We start from the raw sequence: 20,391 nt of genomic DNA, 5'->3' as shown, positions 1-20,391 counted from the left end.
TTTCTGACAGCTGGTATTTTCACTTTCTTCTTCCTTCCAAGACTCCTTTTTTCCAGGAACCCTTCATTTTGACATCAACTTTTCTTTCAAAAACACCAAGCCCAAAATTTTCCTAATGTAAATATTTCATGTGCTGAAGCACAACATCAGCCTCCCACTTGATGGTTCTGTCTCTTATCTCTTTATTAATTTATCAGTCTTTGTTTGGCCCAGGTGTTATCAAAATTTACAAGCAGCTCATAGTGGTTGCAGCTATAAGTAGGAGGCATCTGCCTGAGAGTTCAAAAGCCCCTCTGGGATGTGCTACCTCAAGAAATTACACAAAATTCTCTTTATATAGAACCTCCATTTCTGCAAAGGTCTAACTCTCCAAATGGAAGACACTTCACATGTTAATCAAACAAAAATTCTTTATTTTGACACCTCAAGGCAGTAAAATACAAGTATACAAAAAGATATACAAAAGTGGCAGTGATTATGCAACTTGATGCAATCCTACAGAAATTTAATCCATCAGAATGGACTGCTTCATCAATAAACCTATCTGTAAAATATTGCACCATTTCATAGAGGGAGCACTCAGGAAGACAGTGTTTATACTCCAGGGAGGTACAGGAGCCCCCAGACTGGTATACTGGACTTCAGAGTAAGGCACCAATTGGCAAGTATGATTCTTCTCATAGAAGTTCTGCTCATCACATTGTGTGTAGGATAAATGCAAGATATATGCACCTTTGTCAGCTGGAGGAAACACAGCCTTCGTTTTCTAGGCAGAATATTATAAAGAGCACATGCCTAGTTTTCCAGCCTCCCTCCATATCCCTTTGTGCTTCCTATACATAATTCTGTCCTGAAAAATATATTTTAAAAGTCTTACTTACATTAAAAAAAGCCAGGAACTATGCTAACTTAATGCTACAAAATGGAGAAGATGGAGACTGAAGTGAGCAGCCTGTAGTCCATATGTAACCCAGTATCTCAGGATTTAGGCTCTACCACAAAAAGAGAACAATGCCCATCTCTCCCATGTCACATCAAGTGGGAGTAACTGCAGTTGGACACAGCAAGACACAAATTACAGCATGAAGAGACTGTGCAGGGAATTTCCAAAAGAAGTGATAGATTATGCTTTTAAATGATCGGGGCTAAGGAAAGAAAACTCACAGAACAAGTTAATAATGTAAAACTCTTCCCTCTCATTTAAAAGAGAAAAACACTGCAGTGATAAATAATCCAAGCACCATGCTTAGACTGTAAAGAGCTGCCTTGAATATTTTTGTTAATTAAAAAGACAGAAGATTCTTTTGTACAAGGCCATAGAGTTTCAGGGCTTCAGTTGTACAGTGCAATTTATAAACTCCTGAGAAGTTGGTGGACTGAATAGACTGAATGTCTATTGTGACATATAAGTACTACAGCAAACAAATTCCTCAAAAGGAATATTCCATGCAGTTGCTCGCTCTTGGGACTAAGGGGAGTTAATCTAGAGTTTCTAGATTCAAAACTATTTCTGGGGCAGTTTATGCAGGCATATTTGTCTGGGTCCCTATACGTTTTACTGATAATCTGGGATGTCTTGTAGTTCTCTTGGTAACTTGGCTATAGAAGCAATGTAGAAAAATAGACTTTTATAAGTGATCAAAATGGAAGGTGTTGAGTACTGAGAACAATAACATTCCATTTTAGAGAAGGGGGGATTCTCCTTCACAAGGGAGCCCTTTTCTAATGTGCACAGGAGTCGACTGTCCTGTATGAAGAACCATGCAGAAAGTATTTAAAATTTTAAAAGTACAAGTGTAAGATAAGTAGCATCTTTTGAATGATTTTCCTTTCAGAAAGGCTTAGAAATTGTACAAGTAGTCCATTTCCATTTTCACATTCACTTTGTTTACAAATGTCCTTATGTCTCCTTCCAAAGGATGTTCCCACATCTTTCCAGTTCTGATGCTGATCCTCTTTCCATCAATTTCTATACATACAGAGTTAATTGGGATATTAGAATTTTAAACCCTGAACTGAGTCAGATTACAAGGAGAGTTGCCAGTTTATTTTAGAAAAAGACATAAAGAATTAGACTGGCATTCCTTGCTTGCACATCTGATGTCACAGCTCATGAGAGTGAAAACAGATATCCACAGTCAAAGTTCAGCTTTGGCAGTATCTCTCTTCAAACAGAGCTGGCAAGGTTATTTTCCTGGTAGATAGCCAGGAAACAGGTAAAGGTCCCGACAGAGTGTGCTACAATATTCCGACATTTCCTTGCAGCGGTGAAATTCTGTGCCTGGGGCATAACCTTCTCGTTGCTTGATTTGCCTATTCACCTAGATGTAAGATTAAAAAAAAAAAACAATTAAAATAACTGGAAGGATTAGAAGGACAGAAGGAAGAAAAATGTAATTTCTTTCTGTACTCACAGATTATTCTATTTAATGCATTAAGTAGTCCCCTAACTATAAGAAGGATCAAGAACTAGGCTGCAGTTCCACAGCAGCTCAAGCTGCCATGGTCACACCACTTTTTTCACTCCTTCTTCCTCCATTTTCTCAATCTTTACCTTATATGACTACTGGTGCTTTTGCAGCTGTGTGGTGTGAATGTTCAGGGAATGAATTCACCTGAAAAATAAAAGCTATTTCTATAGAAGAAAAGTGATTCTTGGCGAGCAATATTAACTCTTCTTGCAAGTTCACCATGTGACTGCACAAATGAAACAGAAGGAGTCAAAGAAACAGCATCTTTACTTGGGTTAAACTGCTATGCAACTGTATATAAATAAATAAATAAGAATGGGGAAAATTATAATTTTGCTACAAACAAGGCAAGAATAAATGCTTTAATAGGACTAGATTAATCCTAGCATTTTGAAGCAATGGAAGGCCCTTCAAAAACCAAGTAGGAGTGGGAGAGTAAATGCACTTGTGCTTTACCTTCACCAGCATGTCAGCCACGTGAGTGTGTTGGGAGTCCTCTGCAAACACCGAGGTGAGAGCCTCGACGTACCAGGACCCGCGCTTGGTGTTTCGCATGGCCGCAGTGCCTGGAGAGAGAGACTACCATGAACACTTTTGGGGGACACAGACACATAAAACCTCCTCATACCCAAACAATTAGGGCCCAGTACCTTTCAGACAAGCATATCCACAGATCATATCCGAGCATGTTGGCAGACGCAGCTTCAGACTTTCTTCCTTGTTCGCATCACTCTCCTCACAGCCAGGGGAATCTGACCATCCTTTGCCATCTCTTTGGTCCACTCCTCGGTCCAACTCATCTGTGGTGGCAATAAACAAGGAGAGGGAGAAGGGGAGAAGAAATTATCCTGAATTACTGGATGTAGCTTTCCTATATTTTACCTTAGTTTTGGGCTCTGGTCGGTGACACCACACTTGACACCATCAAGCAGAAAGTTTTTGCACTAACTTTACACTTTTTCAGCTGTTTTAAACTCATCTGAAAGTTGTTCTGCACAAACTACCAACCAAAATACCAACAACTGCTCCACCTGCTTAACCTGACTTGGTTTGCATGCTGATTTCTGCTCCCACCCCTTCCTGTGCAGACCATGGGATAACCACGAAAGCAGTGAAGTTTCTGGTAGTTCTCCACCATTCATGGGAGATGATGCCTAGCCATGAAGTTTTTATTTTCCACTCATAACTACCTTAGAAATATCCAGAAATGTCTAGAGCACTTTGCAATGATAACTATCTATTTACCACAGAACTCAAACAAGGGCTGTAATTTTGGTTGCTAAGGTCTATGTCCAAGACAACTAGAAAACATGGACCAACTATCTCATCTAGTTCTGAAACCTGATTACAATACTGCTTGTTTAAATTCAAAGCATAAATTGTACAGCAGAAAAATGCAAAATAATCTGACCCCAAATATGAGAGAGAACTTTGGTCCATGGAGATTAGTTTAAAACCTGAAGAGCATTTAATGCCCTCTCCAGGATTCATTAGTATGTATTATGCAAGTGTAGATATTCTCAATTGGTTTTCTACATGATGCAGAGTTTCCATTATAATCTCGACTAATTGCTTAGTGGCGGTAACTTTGATAGTCCAGCTGTGTTGCAAGAAAATTCAAATTACATTTTATAGATTTTTTCATATAATTTTGCCTTTTTGTTTTCTTTTGCTCTAGAATGAGAATCTATTTTTCTCCTTACTTCCTAACAGCACAATCAGAGTCTAGTGTTAGGAGGCTTAAGTGTCCACTTCAGAGGCCTTCCTCTTAAGATGTTTCTCAATTTTTGTTGCTAGCTCATGCCCTAATAATACATTTGGATTTCTAACCCTTTAACAGGCAGTAGCACAGATGGCATCTCATAATTATGCTCAGAAAGTGGTCAGTTCTTAAGTCAGCAACATTGCTCTTCTCCTCCAAAAAGAAAACAGCACTTGGAGGGGTGTGATTGTCTGAAACAGCCTAGAATTAAAGTCTCCATAGCTCAAAATTTCCTGATGGTTTCCATTAAGTTCCTTTCTCATCTCTTTAAGGTAGCAATGCAAATTTTTTTCATTTTTAACCACACTTTTTTCACATCTTTTATCCTTCAATCCTTCCAGTTCTCTATGTTTTAAAAAATTTAGTGTACTGTTCACTGTGCACTTTATTTCAGAAAAGACTCAGGTAATTTTACCATCAAGCTCTATTATTCACACTGTCATCACCCCATTATGTATAAAGTCAAAACTATTTTGATTAAAGCTTCAGAATTACACATCTTCCTCATACATTTGTCTTCAAACACCAATCCACTTAACTAAAATGTGTAAAGCACTAACCCTTTGCATACTGAACTACTAACACACTTCTAATTTATAGAACCACTGCCAGAGATTGAGCTAGTCTGTTTCAATTGTATTGAAGCTCCCAGATAGCTGTTTTGCCAATTGATTTAAACAACTGCTAACTAGCCATTTGTCATCACTTAGCCCAATTTTTCCCTCTTTTGGATCTACAATATTAAACAGATATTAAGCAGCTTCAAAGTATCATTTTATGCCACACTGAAACTTTTCCTCATTGTTTTCTGTTGCCACAGGTTTTTGATCCGTGACTGTAGGTGGACTACTTCACTTCTTTAGTAGACTCCTGCCAAAAGTTCTCTGGAAATTAAGACTGTACCAACATTTCTTTATCTACATTTTTAAAATGTGTCATTAATAGAAGATAGAGCATGCCTACTATGTAAGGTTAGGAAAGAAGAATAATTTTTGCATTTCTCATCTTGTTTCAACTAGTTCCAGCTAACTTGCATGGCACAGATAGATTGACTACTATTTCAATGGTGACAATACAGTCTTTTGAATACTGTTTAAAGAATACACATTTTTGTTGACAGTTCAATTACTCTGTAACTGGCTCTCCCCTCCAACTATTAATCAAGGTTAAAAGAGGTTAGACAAGGCAGAGTTTTGCCTTGTTTGATGTTTTTTTTTTTTAACTGAGATTTTTCCTTTCAGTTTTTCAAGTATCTCAATCCTTTATCTATTGCAATATCCTAGTTCTAAAGCATGGTGCATAGCAAGCTTTACCACTCTTCCTTAACTGCAACTTTTTGGGGAAAACAAAGGCCAAGCTTGATTCTTAACAGACTCATTATGGTAACACTACAGTCAAATAAACCTAATTGCCTAATGAGGTCAGCTGACAATTCTGGCTTATTACACTTATTTCCACACTGAGTTTGTGCGTTCACGTTTGTTCAAGAGTGTCTAAATGTTCATTCACATAAGGAAAGCAATCAGATTCAACTCATATTGTAAACATGTATGTTACAGTGTTCCCAAATGCTTAGAAGGACCAAGTATTTCTGATTGCTGAAATACTTCATGTAGACTTTGGGCTTTTCCCTGAACTGGGATTAAACAAGAGTAGAGACTAGAGGACAAACTATAAAGCTTGCTAAAACTGAGAAAGAAGGGAGACAACTGCGAGGAACAAGGGAAAAGCAGGGGGGAAAGCATACACACTAGAAAAACTTCTCCATCACAAGGGAAAAAAGAAACTATAAAGCAGCTTCACTTTGGAATATCAGCAATTTCACAGAGTCCAAACACTTGAGGGAAAAATGTGGTCATTAGCACATCTGAAAGGTACTTAGTTACAAATGTGTTTGTTTAGTTACAAAAGGAAGGAAAAGGAATAGCAGAGTTGAAAAAAAAAAGGTACATAAAGCACAGAAAAAGAACAAGGCTGTAAGAATCATGAAAAGAGTTCTGTACAACAGCATGTAAGAATTCAACGACAGCATGTGGAAAAGGGTGCAAGGAAAGGTCATTTTGAGGTTGAAAACAGGCTAAGGTAAAGGAAAAAGACAAAACCCCAAAAGTAATTGGAACCAACTCAGAGAGCTCAAGAGACAACCACAAGAGACACAACACATCGAGGACCAAGAGAAAGACAGGACCTCAGCAAGACTCCAGTGCTAGTGTACTGCTCCATGCTGTGCTGCAATTTGTGCACCATGTGCCCCACTCCCCCTACTGCAGGCACAGCACAGGGAAGCCCCAAGGTATGAGTGGGATATGACGGAGCTTGATGTCACTAAGGTGCTCTGGGGTCTGCAAGTCAATGCACACACCTCATGCAGAGCTAAAGACACTTACAGAGCAACAGATGCAGTGGCAGCAGCAGGGCAGAGGGAGGTGAATATGGGTCCCACTTACACCTGAGAGAAGCAAAGAGGAGAGTTGACAGCAAGTTGAATGTGAGGGTGTGCATGTGTGCAAAATGAGCCTTAATGGCATGCCAAGTACATGGCTTTTAGAGTTTGGGCACTCACCTCCCCGGCAGGCCTGAATAAAGAACATTTTGGGCTTATTCTGGAGATTTGGGCAGTTTGCATTATCAAAGAGCCGGAAAGCCTCCTGCAACTGAGAGAAGAAAGAAGAGAAATTTCTTTATTGTAGCCTTCTATAAGCCAAACCCAGTCTCACCTTGCTTCCCTGTATTTTGGTTATCATCCCACCAGTCTTGGTATTTTCTCCTTTATCTGCAAACTCAGTGTGTGACAAACACATCCCTTTCTCCATCCTCTCCCCATGTTCCTACTTGCTTGGGTTCATGCACTCTACACCGAGTATCTATACAGAGAGATAACTCCCCCTACTTGCCATTTTTCATCTTCCAGACCTCTCACAGACAGCCCCTTGCCCTTTTCTTCCCTCCAGCCCTTATTTTTTTTAATTTTAAAAAACGTGAATCCTCAGCCTTCCATCACTTTTTTTTTTTTGGAACACTGTTACTTTCCTAGAGATAACCTAAAACAACAGGTCAGGACTCAGCAATATACCTCTAGCAGTTTGCCATCACTGCCATAAACTCCACCCTCCACACCATGGGAAAGCAGAGCTATAATGCAAGAATCCACATCTCGATGATCTCGCAGCTTGGAGAATCTCTCCAATGCATTCTGCATCTCCTAAACCAGGAGAAAAAAAAAAAAAAAGTTCAATGCTTTCTAGACTTCCACAGGGAAACTGAATCAATATTCCAGGAAAAACACAAATGGCCCTCCTGTTATAAAGAAAACCCCTACATATATCAAATGTACATAGAAAAGACGTGTTCTGGAAAAAAAAAAAAGGCAAAGTATTCTTGTTCTTTTATGCAGTATTCAGTCCCAAGCATAACACTGTGAAGCAGGAATCACTTAGGCCAGCAGGGGAAACCAAGTGATATTTTGAAGAGGTTTTACACTGACACTGGAGTCTGGCTGGGATATTTGAGCAACTTAACAGATACATACTCTGGGACTTGAGGCATTCAGACACCAGTGGTCAATTAAAAATTTAAACTGGAAAACTTTAGGAATTCTGACAACATAGCAGATGCAAAAGTTTGATATTAATGTTGCAAAAGCTCTGTTCTTGAATAAGATACTCTTTAACAGGTCCTGTATCACTTAGATTCATAGGGATTTAAAAGGACTAAGATCAAATGGTGCTGGAGAAGGCAGCAACTGCATTCCTATGGAGAGTGGCTTGATTAAGTTAGTCATGGAACACAACCAATTTTCCTAGGTGAAGCATAGCCACTGTTTTTAGCAAAGACTGGAAGACCAGAACTGAACTGCACAGATAGCAGAAGACTGATAATTAGGTAGTGGCAACCAACTTCATCATAGGATGTTTTCATAGGACATGAAAACATCATAATTGCAAAGACTACATCAAATATTTGCAAAGTTTAACTTTTAGGAGAATATTACTCTAGATAGACTTTTCCAGTGTTAACTGGAGACTTTATTCATTTGTGTTTTCAACACACATGCCAAGAGAGGTCTCAAAATTCTTGACCCTTGCACTAGAGTCCAACTAGAGTAGTACCTCTTCTAGTCCTTTGTGATACTACTTTCCATTGGAAGAGCTCAGCCTTCCAAGCTTTCTCATGTTGATCAGTAGGAGAAGAGACATCATCCCATTTAGCCTTATTGTCTATTCCTAAATGATAATTCACATCTTCAAAGCTTAGCTACAGACCAAAGGGAACCTCTTAAGACCATTATGAAACAAACTCTCATCCACACCAGTTGTGAAGTACTGGGATCACCCCCTTACCTGTGCAGTTTGATCACGAAGAACAGTGACTCGATACCCGAGCTGCTTGAAAAGCATCTCCAGGGAGGCACAGTCCACATCTCCCCCTGCGCGATATTCCAGGTCCTTCTCGCTGCTGAAACAGACATTGCTGAGGATAAGTGCTAAGCCTCGGGGCTCTGATGTCAGCTTGTATGCCTGAAAAGTAGATTAAATATGGGTAAATTTAGACTACACAAGGAAATAATGGCGTGTTAGAATAGGACAGCAGTCATTCCACACCAACTTGATACTCCTGTGCTTGGCCAGCCTCCACAACTGACAATCCTACAGTACTATTACTAATAAGTTCGACTGGCTTGCCTTATTCTTCATTTTAAAAGAAACACAGCTTATCCATTTCAAACTGTGAATTAGGTATCACTAAATTTTTTCCCTTTCCCACCCTCACCCCAGCAGGGCCCCATATATCTGGGTCACCTCCATCAAAGGACAACACCATGTAAAATTTAGCTAACATTTCTTAGTTGCTGTTGGGAGCAGACAGATGTAAAATAGCAGTGAGTGTAATTGTAACAGCAGGGGACTGTCAGTTATTGATCTTTAAAATTGTGCAACTGGCAAAAAAGGTTAACAGGAAAAGAACTAATTTAAGAGGGGCGTCTTCAAATTAAGTTCCCTCTCTGTCCCTACCACTCTAACAACAACAAATCAATAGTAATTCACTTACTAACACTCCTGTAAATTGGAAGTAAAATTTAATACCAAAGGACAATATCAAATAATGTGTACCCATGCACAGATGCAAAAGGAGCCTAGTCAAGCTCACACTGGCACTGCTAATTAATCAGGTCACCCCAACAGACAGTTTCAAAAAAACCCACAACAACAAAAAACCCCCCAAAACGCAAACCCAACCCAAACAAAAGCCAACACACAAACAAAAACTCTGTTTTGCTATACACAGAGCCTCTGACATTGTGTAACCCTAATGAAGTGTTTACCCCACAACACAAACTTAACTTTTCCTTAAGCCTACCCCACCACAATCTATGCTTTACAGACCGAATAAGCAAAAAGTAATTAGATTACACACATTACTTCAAGCACTACAGCAGAAGATTAGAAATTCACATTGCTCTACCCAGCCTAGAATCCTGACCAGGTTCTTAAGCCTAAGGACTCTTGGGTAGAGTTGGCAATTAGCCCAACTTATGAGTTGAAAACACAGTTCTACTATCTTACAGTCATTTACAGGGTTTGTCATCTTACAGAAGATGAGGACACAGTCAAATAAATTTGAGGCAGTAACACTGACAGCTCACAGAGAGCAATAAAACAGAAGTCATTTCACAAAGCTATTCATGATCAAAGAAACACAGGCAGAGATTTGTACAGTTACAGAACTTCTCAGGATTTCTTGACACTTGTAAATGAGAACCACATCAAATAGAGCACACTGGTAACACCTTTCAGTTACACAAATAGCACAACCCTGATCTGCATTCCAATTAAGCCTTTCAACTCAATTTTAAGTGGCACACGTTCAGCTGATAGATCCAAACATCTCACATCTCTCACATCTTAACACTTTCTCTGCCAACAACTTACCAAGTGCTGATGATTGTGATAAAATTCAGGAGTGCAATACTTCACTGGAGGAATTGAGGGACCATCTCCGTTATCCAAAGAATGTTCCATTGGTTCTGTGCAAAACCAAATACATCAATAATAATAAAAAATTTCAGACTCTGCATTAAGGTAGTAACTTGCAAATTCTGAACTATATTATCTTATGCATATTTCATACCTCTAAAAATTTTGTTTGATCAGGGACTACTGACACAAAATGAAACACAGAAGAGAAAAAAAAGTACTGTAAAGGTATACTTATTTATTTTATTTTAACTGACAGATTTTATTTTTGCTTGTATGTGGGTTAGCCTTATCTAAGGCCTAGTCTAGAGTATGAAAACAGAATTCTCAACTAATATTAGATCCTTGTGCTTTCTGCTGTTTTGCACAGTATGTTCTTATTTCAGAGTTTGGCTGACAAAATGCTGCTAAAAAATTTCAAACAGAATAGTTCTTTCCTTTCATAAAAGGCCTCCCATGCTGAACACATGCATAAGTGATCAAACGAGACAATTCTAACTTTCATGAAGTGCAAAGCCCACTTCTTTTTTTATCTGCTTCTGAACACTTTCCTCTGGATAACAGCAGATGAGGGGAATGATAATCAACTATTTGCCATTTGCAGAGAAACACTCACTCCTCTGTACCAAAGAAACTGAGCTAATGACATTCACGATCTCTTCTGAAATCCTCTTTCAGCCTTTTGAGGCATGGCTCTCCTGGTTGGAGGAACATATACTCTAAAAAAATCAAAACAACCCAACCTAAAACCCTTGCACATAAATAAAAAGTTTCCAAAAATTAGACACTTGTTCTTTAACACCAGAGAGATCTCCTAGTAACCAGCATACAGATAAACCTGTGGTTAGGGAAAAAGTACTCCAGGCATTACCAGAGGCAACATAAAAAGTACCAAGGAGATTCATTCCAACAACTGGTTATTAGACCAGTCCCCTGGTCTAAGTCACAAATGCATGTTAATGAAAAGTTGATTTGCTGCACCTAACAGAAGCTACAGAAAACCAAGTTGGACCCACATAACACATAAAAGGCTTTAAACTAATCTTTTAAGAAGGAAGTCTAAGTTAAGGAACGCTGCCTGAAGTCAGTATCTTATCAGAGTTGTAGCTCAATGAAATTCTATTGCAAATCTTACAGAAAATCTTTGCAAAATCTAGGATTTTACTGACATATACTGTTTTAAGCAACAAAGTGTCCCATAAGAATAAATGAAGCTGACAAGAAACTGTTTTGGTTGTCTCTTCCCATATGCTATAAATTACCCTCTTTGATCATAATATAGTCAGTTTACTGTCAGCTTTGTATGCCTGGGATGAGCAAAGTGGTGGCAAGCTTATTTCTAGAATTGAAGTAACAGGGCATCAAGAAATTGAAAGGAGCCAACCAGGTAGCAAATCATGTGCAACTCACCAAGCCAACGGGGTCTCTTTGAATTACAGGACTCACTGGCAGGGTATGGAAGATCTGACTCGTGACAGTGCTCAAGCTACAAGACATCAATAAATCCATGAAAAGGAGTAGCAGAAAATAGCTATGTTTTTTCTCTATAGTACAAAGTTGAAGGTATCATGAAGGAAAAGATACATGCGTTTATATACACATAAAAATGGTTGAAATATAAGATTATGGTTCACATCCAAAATAAACATCATGACAAGACAGCAGCAGCACTTTCTCACAATGCAAAACCCCTTCTTTGCTCATCTCTACTTCTACCCAAATCCTCCATTTAGAATCTTTACACTGGGGTCATCCTAGCCTCCTTGGTTTTACCAAAAACTTGATTTGTCTGGTGATTCCTATATTTTTGTTTGCTGTCAAGATTTCATAGTTTGTATAATACAGCAAAATTGAAAATAAAAAATTAAAAGGGTAGGCTAATAAATTTTACATTTTAATACAGGAACGTCTGTTCAAAAGTATTTGTTCTCCCTTCCTTTGCATAAAATATGTTTACTGAGAGTTTCCATCCTTGCCAATGCACTAAGAACCTTTGCAACATTCTTCCTTTAGTACAACACTAACAACTACATATAGTGAAAAGGGGAAATAACAAAAGAAAAATAAAAGTATTTGTTTCCTTAAGAGTTTACTCAGACAACCACTGAATATTAAACCAAAAAAATACAGAGAAAAAAATACACTCTTTTCAGTTTTTGGATTATTGATTACACACCCATTAAGAACACATTGGATGCAAGAACATCACAGGAACCTTGTACAGTTGAACAAAAAGAAATGCAAAGTCCTGTGCCTGGGGAGGATCACTCCAAAGTACCAATACATCCTGGGGGCCACCCAGCTGGGAAGTGGCTTGGCAGAAAAGGAGTTGGTGTTGCCAAGTCAAACAGGAGGCAGCAATGTATCCCTGGCACAAAAGCAAATGGTACCCTGGGCTGCATTAGGAGGAGCGATGCCAGCAAAAGAGATGAAGGGAGGAGATCCCTCATGGGGAACTTATCACATGAACACCTGGAGAGAGGGTGCAAAGAGGACAGAGCCAGGCTCTTTTCAGTGGTGCCCAGTGACAGACCCAGAGGCCACGGGGACAAACAGAGACACAGGAGGTACCCTCTGAACATCAGAAAACGCTTTTTTATTGTGAGGGTGCCTGAGCACAGGAAGAGGTTGCCCAGAGAAGTTGCAGTCTCCATCCTTGCAGATATTCAGAAACTGCCTGGACGTGACCCTGGAAGCCTACTGAAGGTAATACTTGAGCAGGGAAGTTAGAAGAGATGACCTCCAGAGGTACCTTCCAGACTCTACCACCTTGTGATTCTTTATGAAAATTCTATTCTTCCCAAGTTTCTTCCTCTCTGCTTTTACTAAGGCTACTGCAAGTTTCAACTTGCAACAAAAACCCATTCTATCCTTTGTAAACAATTGGGTTTTTCCCATTTGATAAAGATCCTTTTGTGCTCAAACCCAATTTGAAATGCAAGCCACCCATATTTTTTTAAAACTGTTGTACCCTTGCAATCTCATGGCTCAGGTTGGACATTGTCTTCAGGATCATTGCCTCCAGATGCTGCTGTTGGGTTTCTCGCAGAGCTTCACAGAAGGCTGAGAAGGCATTAGGACCTCTCTTGGGTAGCAAATTGAGGAATTCCACATTTCGGTCAAAGCTCCCAGACTTGGCCTGAACCCAGAGGGAAAAAAAAAAATTCCATACTCAAGTTAACACCCAACATAATTAACTTTCAATGAATCACCTGCACAACTGTTTTTTTTAAATTTCAGAAAAACATTCCACCACTCTGCTTAGCTGTGCTAGATCCTTTATTGTACTCTTCCTAGCTGATTTCATTCACGCTCCTCTGTTCCTATTTGCCTGAGAGTATATGACAACACAACAAACCAACAATTCATACATGACCACACACACCATATTCGCTCTAAAATTTTACTTCCAGTTACCATTGCAATAGTATGTACTTCTCCTCACTGAGTATACAAAGTCGAAAACATACTTCCACTACTATCCAATAATTTATGGCCTCATGCAGATAGTAAAATTCTCCAGAAAACATGAAGCAAAATACTTACTATACTCAGTCAATTCCAGAATGGTATTTCGTACATACAGACTAATACTTAGACCAATGAAGCAATATATGCTAGCATATGTGGAAAAGTAACCATCAAAAAATGAAATACATGTGTTTGCAAAACACTTGTTGTCAAGAAGCTCTAATTGTTAGAATATTAACGGATATTTGCCAACAAAATACATAATTTATACAATAATACCCTTCCCTGTGAAATCTAAACCACACCAAGAATCGCATACCAAAATACTGAGTATCAGAAATAAATTTTGGTTTTTTTTTCATTCATCCCATATGTTTTAATTATTGCTTAGATTTGGGATCTCTCCTTTTGGTGGACAATTGAGAATAGCTGATGAGTTATACAGAATTAAGGCCTAACAATACAGCAATCACAGGAAAATCAGAAAAAAAAAAAAAAGCTTTGAGGTAGATGTGTAAATCCTCTGCTACAGAAGATATCACATCATCTGGCTTCATTCATAAAAATTATCAAGCGCAGTATTAAAAGGAGTTTGGTTTTGCCCCAACACATTGTTTGGGGGATATTGCAAAATCTTGTTGATCCAATGTTTATGAACCTATTTACAGTTTCAGATCTATATTCATTCATGACTGACTAAATGCATTTTATTTTTTTATCAATAGTGTTCCTTGACTTCAGTGTTCTGTCCTTTCCCTTATTTATCAAACTTCTTTCTATAAATTGGTCTTGATTTGCTCCAGTAAACAAGCCACTTTCTTTCATAAATGGCCTCGTTCCCTTAACAGTGTAAGTACCTTTTCCTATTCCCAAAGGATCCTGAATTTTCAGAGTACTGCTGACGAAAAGTCCACATAATGATGTCTTAGTTGTGTATTCCCAGAAGTATAAAGGTGCCTTTCTCCTGGTAACACTGCAACACTAGTACATCGAAAATAACCAGCTCCATATATTTGTATCTTGCTGTAAGCTGAGTTTTATTGTAACTAATAAAGTAATTGAGACTTGGCTTCTAAAGTATCTAATGAATTTTTCTTCCTTTCTGGTAGACCTGCAGCTGTTTTGAGACAAGCTAAAGGTCATTCATCTTCTTCACAGTCTGTGACTCTAAGCCATAAATGATAGTTAAGAACACAAGCTCACCTCAAGAAGCAGAACCTAAGTTTTATTGAAAAGTCAAGAAATTTCCATAATGTTCACATTCTGCACTTTGTATGTACAGCAGTCAGCTTTTGGCTGACTTCTTCCTCAGTGCTTCCTTAAATACTCAAAGGGCTGTTACCTCCTGATATGACTTCCTCTTCAACACCACATTTAGGTTACACTAAATAATGTTCAGCAAACATTCAGAAGTAAAACTTTTATAGGACACATTTCTTTCATTTTATTTTCCAATACATCCTTAATTTATTCCTTTCCCCTCACAGATGGGTTTGATAATCTGCATAACAGAAACTAGCTGTAAATAAACTCTGAATTCCTGCCAAAATTCCGTACTAGTCTTATTGAGCCTGAACATACCTGCAGAATCTGTGGAAAAAGCATATATAATTGACAAACATCCTAATCAAATTTATGTCACTTGTCAAAACCAGTGATCCCTTCATTTCTGTCTAGTGATCAACAGGGTATTTAAATCTCTGTATCTATACAATTTCAGTCTTTGATTACAGTACAGAGTATTCAACCTGTTTAAAAAGCAGGAAAGCTCTTGCTACCACGTTTGCAATTTTAGAAGTCCATCCCAGAGCTCTGGAAGAACATCTGATGCTCTGACAAGAAGCTATTTATGCAAGTAGATTTTGAAGCTTGCCTTAAAAACAGCTGTTTCCCGTGTCCTACTTTATTTCCACCATAATATTCCCTTGTGTTTGAAACCCCCCTCTTCTGCATTTTCATCTAGAGAATTATAACATCATTTTCACTACAAAGGAAACAAATTTTTTTTCTTTACTCTTATTGAAAGTATATACAGTGGAAAAAAACCACACACGGTTTAGTATCTTTCTGAATGACCCAATTTAAATTCAATCCTGTCAGATCCTACTATCTCACCACATTTCAGACATCAAAGGAACCTGCTTCCACTTAATAATTCTTCTCCAATGTACATCTATAACTCCTTTACTTATCTTCACATTCCTTGTGAGCTCCTCATCCAGTTCAACCACCTTTGTCTTCAGTGGCTCTTCCTGCAAAATGCTCCCTCTCCCATATTTTTCTTACTTATGGTAAAGTTTCAGTACTAGTTTGACATCTCACACTTGGAAAAAATGTCATGCCTCATCTCCCTGGGCTCCTTGATTTATTTCACTTCCCTTGGATTACAGAAGTTTATTTAAGTGCTCTATTTCCAGAACCATTTTCTTCTTTTGTTTAGCTCAAATCAAGCCAACAGGACCAGTGTAACTGTTGTGTTTTTAAGAAAAGACAATTTAGAACATAACTATTTATCCAGATCTTGATTTCCTGATTTACTGGAGGAGCAGGAGCATATATATATATATAGAACCAGTCAGTTATTAAATCCAGGAGAATCTATTCTCTTTCATCAGACAATGGCATTTGGCTCCTCCTGTTTCCATTAAGGTACCTGACGATCAGCATCACAATACATTTTCAGTAATAGGCTATTTAACAGCACTTCCAAGACCTGTGCTCACATTTGCCAGAGACAGGAAGAGTATTAAAAATTCACAGACCTACTCGAGGAAAATGAAAGAGAAGACAAAGTGTTTTCCACACAAGTCATTTTTTTAAATGCACTTTACTTTTTCTCCATTGCACCTTTATGACTAAGATTATCCAGTAAATGTTCCATTCATTTCTATCCTTCTAGTACAACGCATACTTTGCAGTTCCAGCTGTGAATGCTTTCCTTCTACCTCTGCCATGTTTCTATTTTTGTTGCAATTTCCAGATCAATACCCTGCAACAGTAGTTCAAGTCACACTGTTCTCTTGCCCAGGCTGCTACTGCTATTTATACACATTTAATCTCTTAGTTATGAGTGTTTATTGTATTGGGCATAATTTTTCCACTAAGCTATTACTCTTTACCTGACTTATACATCATAACACCTTTCTTCTTACTGACAATCCATTACTAAGTATTGTTGCATTCCCTTTTACTCAATTACATCTGTAGGGGAAGATTCCTTTAGGCTTCCTCCCTTCTGTCTCAGTTTAATACTTTTTAATTACAACAGCATCTTGCCAAGAAGAGTATTTTCTCTGGCACTACTTTAAGTTTGAAAGGATTTTTTCCCCCTTTTCTTCCCTTCCCCCTGTTCCCCCTTGAGTGACAAACTGCAGGCCATCAAAAGAACACCCCTGCTCACCATCCACACTTCAGCAATGCTGTTGCTTAACCCCTGTGGGCGGCTAAGCACCAGATGCTCAGTTGTTTCCTCCCCAAGTGGAATAGTGGGGAGAATCCAAAGAATAGAAATGAGAAAAGCTGAGACAGAGGCGGTTTAATAGGTAAAGCAAAAGCCACACACACAAAGCAAAACAGAATTCATCCACTTCCTGTTGGCAGACAGGTGTTCAGCCATTCCAAGGACAGTGGGGCTCCATCACTCACAACAATGACTTAGAATCACAGAATATTCTGAGTGGAAAGGGTCTTACTCTTAAGTGAATGGCCCATACAGGGATCAAACCCAAGACCTTGGCATCATTAGCACCATGCTCTGACACTCAGTTTGCCCCTTCCTTCTTCTTCCCCTAGCTTTACATGCTGACCATGACACCAAATGGAGGGGAATATCCCTTGGGTCAGCTATCTTGGATGTGTCCCCTCCCACATTCTTGTGCACCTCCAGCATTGCTGGTGGGCTGGGGTGAGAGGAAAAGGCCTTGGCTCTGGGTCAGCACTGCTCAGCAATAAGTAAAACACCTCTACATTACCAAGACTGTTTCCATCACAAATCCAAGATACAGCCCCCACACCAGCAACTATGAAGAAATCAACTACTCCAGCCCAAACCAGTACAAGAAGTCCTTGATTCAGTCTCTGGCTTGCACTGTTTCACTGTATCCTTATTCTCTTCCACTAGGGTTGGAGATATTTCAGGTGAGACTGCCTGGAGCTCCCACAATTCAGCACTGATATCCTTGACAGGCCCCATGAGGCATCTAATATTACCTTTGTCGCTGAGTCAAAGTATGCAAAGTGATTCACATTATCTTTGACAATGACTCAAAATTAATCAGGAAGTTATTTATTCATTGCTATCAAAACCTTATCAGTCTCAGGTTTACACTTTCTACACTTGTGCTCAGAAAATAGTTCATAATCATAATTTCAGCATCTGTTCTTATTATGAGACCATGAACTTTGCTAGGGGACTAAGACCTCCCTCAGTTCCTTACTTGAGCTGTGAGATGCACTTGACATGCAGCTTCAGCCACTTCCTTTCCAGTCTGCTTTCTTTGAAGACCTGCATGTCCATCCTGCACAGTGTTTTGTGCATTACCATCCCTCTGGGAGAAATCCCAAGCTATCTCCCATGACTTCTCTCCACAGTGTCCACTGCACAAGGTAAGCAACACAAGCCTACAAACAAATAGCATTTGTTATCTGACAGTGAGCCCTGAACCCTGCAAGGCACTTCACACAATTTACAGAAACACATATGAAACACAAATTCTTTATATGGAGGGTGCCACAACAAAGTGGTATATAACATATTCATTTACTTATTTTCACAGTATTTTTTGGGGAAACAGATCTTATTCCCGCTTCTATGTGTGGAAAAAAAAAAAAAAAAAAAGCACAAAATGACAACAAAGGACTGGAAGGTACCACCCGACCAGCAAAGCGCAGCTCGCGGCACCTGCACACCAGAACGCAGGGAATCTTAGAGGAAATGCACTTTTTCTTTCTACAAAAGCACCTTACAGTTCTCCTGCACGCTGCTACCAAACTCCTGCAGGTCCTCTGAATGCAATCACACTGAAATATGCAGGTAGCACACAGGTGAGTTTATTCCATGCTGCCACTGCAAGGAACGACACCGAGCTCAGCCAGAAATAAAGCTCACGGCGCAGGCGACAACCCGCGTACCTGTATCATTTCCACCATCTCCGTGGTGATGATATCCTTCTCCACCATGTGCTCCACCAGCACATTCAACACCAGCTGCTTGGCCAGCATCACCCGGTTCTTCTTGAGCGCTTCCTGGTGGCACCGCTGCATGCCGCACGCCGCCAGCATCCTGGGAGGAGCGGGGGCACCAGCGGCGAGCGCCGCGGCAAGGAGCCTGCCGTGCCCCCTCCCGACTTTTGGCTCGGGAGGAACGGGCGCGACCCCGCGGGCCGCGGCCGCCGCCTGACGACGGGCGGAAAGAAACCCCGTCCCGCCTTTTCCCGGCGGCCCCCGCCATTCAAACCGCTTCCCGCCGTCACGTGACCGCCGCTGGAGCGGGAGCGCTTTCCCGCCTCTTCCTGCCCGCGCTCGCGCTCGGGCTGCGGCGCGGCCCCTCAGGGGTGCGGCGGGGCGGAGCCGGGGCAGTGGTCGGGCCTGCCGGGAGGATTAGCGGCGGCGCCGCTTTCCTTGGAAACGTACCGGCTCTGAGTTTTGTTTTTTTTTTTCCTTCCCTAGTTTAGTTTCTTTACCTATGCTGACATGGGTTTCTGCGGAAATCAGCTGCAATCAGAAGAGATAACGTGCTGTAATGAAGAGGGAGGGAGGGAGCACACGGGATATGCAGAGAAATACGAAGGGAAATACAAAAGGAAAATCAAGTGAGCATCCTAGCAAAAGCAAATTCACAGCTCTCATTACAGAATCACAGAATCAATTGGAAAAATCAATTGGAAAAGACCTCTGAGATCACCAAGTCCAAACTTTGAGCAGACACCACCACGTCACTTAGACCATAGCACTGAGTGCCACGTCCAGTCTTTCCTTAAACACCTCCAGGGAGGGTTACTTCTCCACCTCCCTGGGCAGCCCATTCCAATGCTTGACAACCCTTCTGTGAAGAAATTCCTCCTGAAACCCAGCCTGAACCTCCCCTGGCACAGCTTGAGGCCAATTCCTTGGTCCTGTCGCTGGTTGCCTGGGAGAGGAGAGCAAACCCCACCTGGCTATAATCTCCTTTCAGGGAATTGTAGAGAGCAATAAGGTCTCCCCTGAGCCTTCTCCAGGCTAAACAACCCCAGCTCCCTCAGCTGCTCCTCATACAACTTACAAAAAGTCACACAAAGCTTCAGATGGCTGCTCCCTGGTGCACAGGAATTCTACTTGCTAAAGCTTAACACAAGTCCAAAGGCTTGACAACCTTTACAAATGTTGAAGATAAAATTGTACTGATCATAACTGGTGACATTTTTGACCTTTGTTTTGGCTAGTGCTTAGTCTGTGCTGTCCCCTGAATTTCTTCCTGATTCCTGGCAATTTGGTGCACTCAGACAGGTCCTGAGTTGCCCAGTGTTAAGACTCAAAGGTTCTATGCCTGCGTCACATACCTGTGATACCTTTAGGTGACCTTTATTTCATTTCTGTTCACAGACACAGGAGGGAAATGCAAGTAGTGATTGCCATTAAAGAAATCATGTTGCCTTTATCAGCAAGTTTGTCTCTCATAATACTTCCATGATAGAGGTATCATAATTACTTCATCAATAATGATAATAAAGTAATT

General features: G+C 40.1%; 1 protein-coding gene across 1 annotated transcript; it reads right to left on the bottom strand.

The window, feature by feature from the left end:
- Positions 1–733: 733 nt before the first annotated feature.
- On the bottom strand, positions 734–19,092 carry CASP2 (caspase 2). Its single transcript, XM_069018109.1, has 10 exons — positions 18,810–19,092; positions 13,180–13,347; positions 11,619–11,694; positions 10,164–10,258; positions 8,574–8,750; positions 7,307–7,435; positions 6,797–6,887; positions 3,122–3,271; positions 2,928–3,037; positions 734–2,321 (listed from the first exon to the last, which is right to left on the bottom strand). Exons 1-10 carry the CDS (start codon positions 18,957–18,959, stop codon positions 2,187–2,189), a joined length of 1,281 nt encoding a protein of 426 aa, XP_068874210.1. The 5' UTR covers positions 18,960–19,092; the 3' UTR covers positions 734–2,186.
- Positions 19,093–20,391: the final 1,299 nt, after the last annotated feature.

Source organism: Aphelocoma coerulescens, chromosome 1, assembly GCF_041296385.1.
Source record: "Aphelocoma coerulescens isolate FSJ_1873_10779 chromosome 1, UR_Acoe_1.0, whole genome shotgun sequence".
In the NCBI taxonomy this organism is placed as follows: domain Eukaryota; kingdom Metazoa; phylum Chordata; class Aves; order Passeriformes; family Corvidae; genus Aphelocoma; species Aphelocoma coerulescens.
Note: the sequence above shows the minus strand (reverse complement) of the source record. Positions and strands in the feature narration are given on the sequence as shown.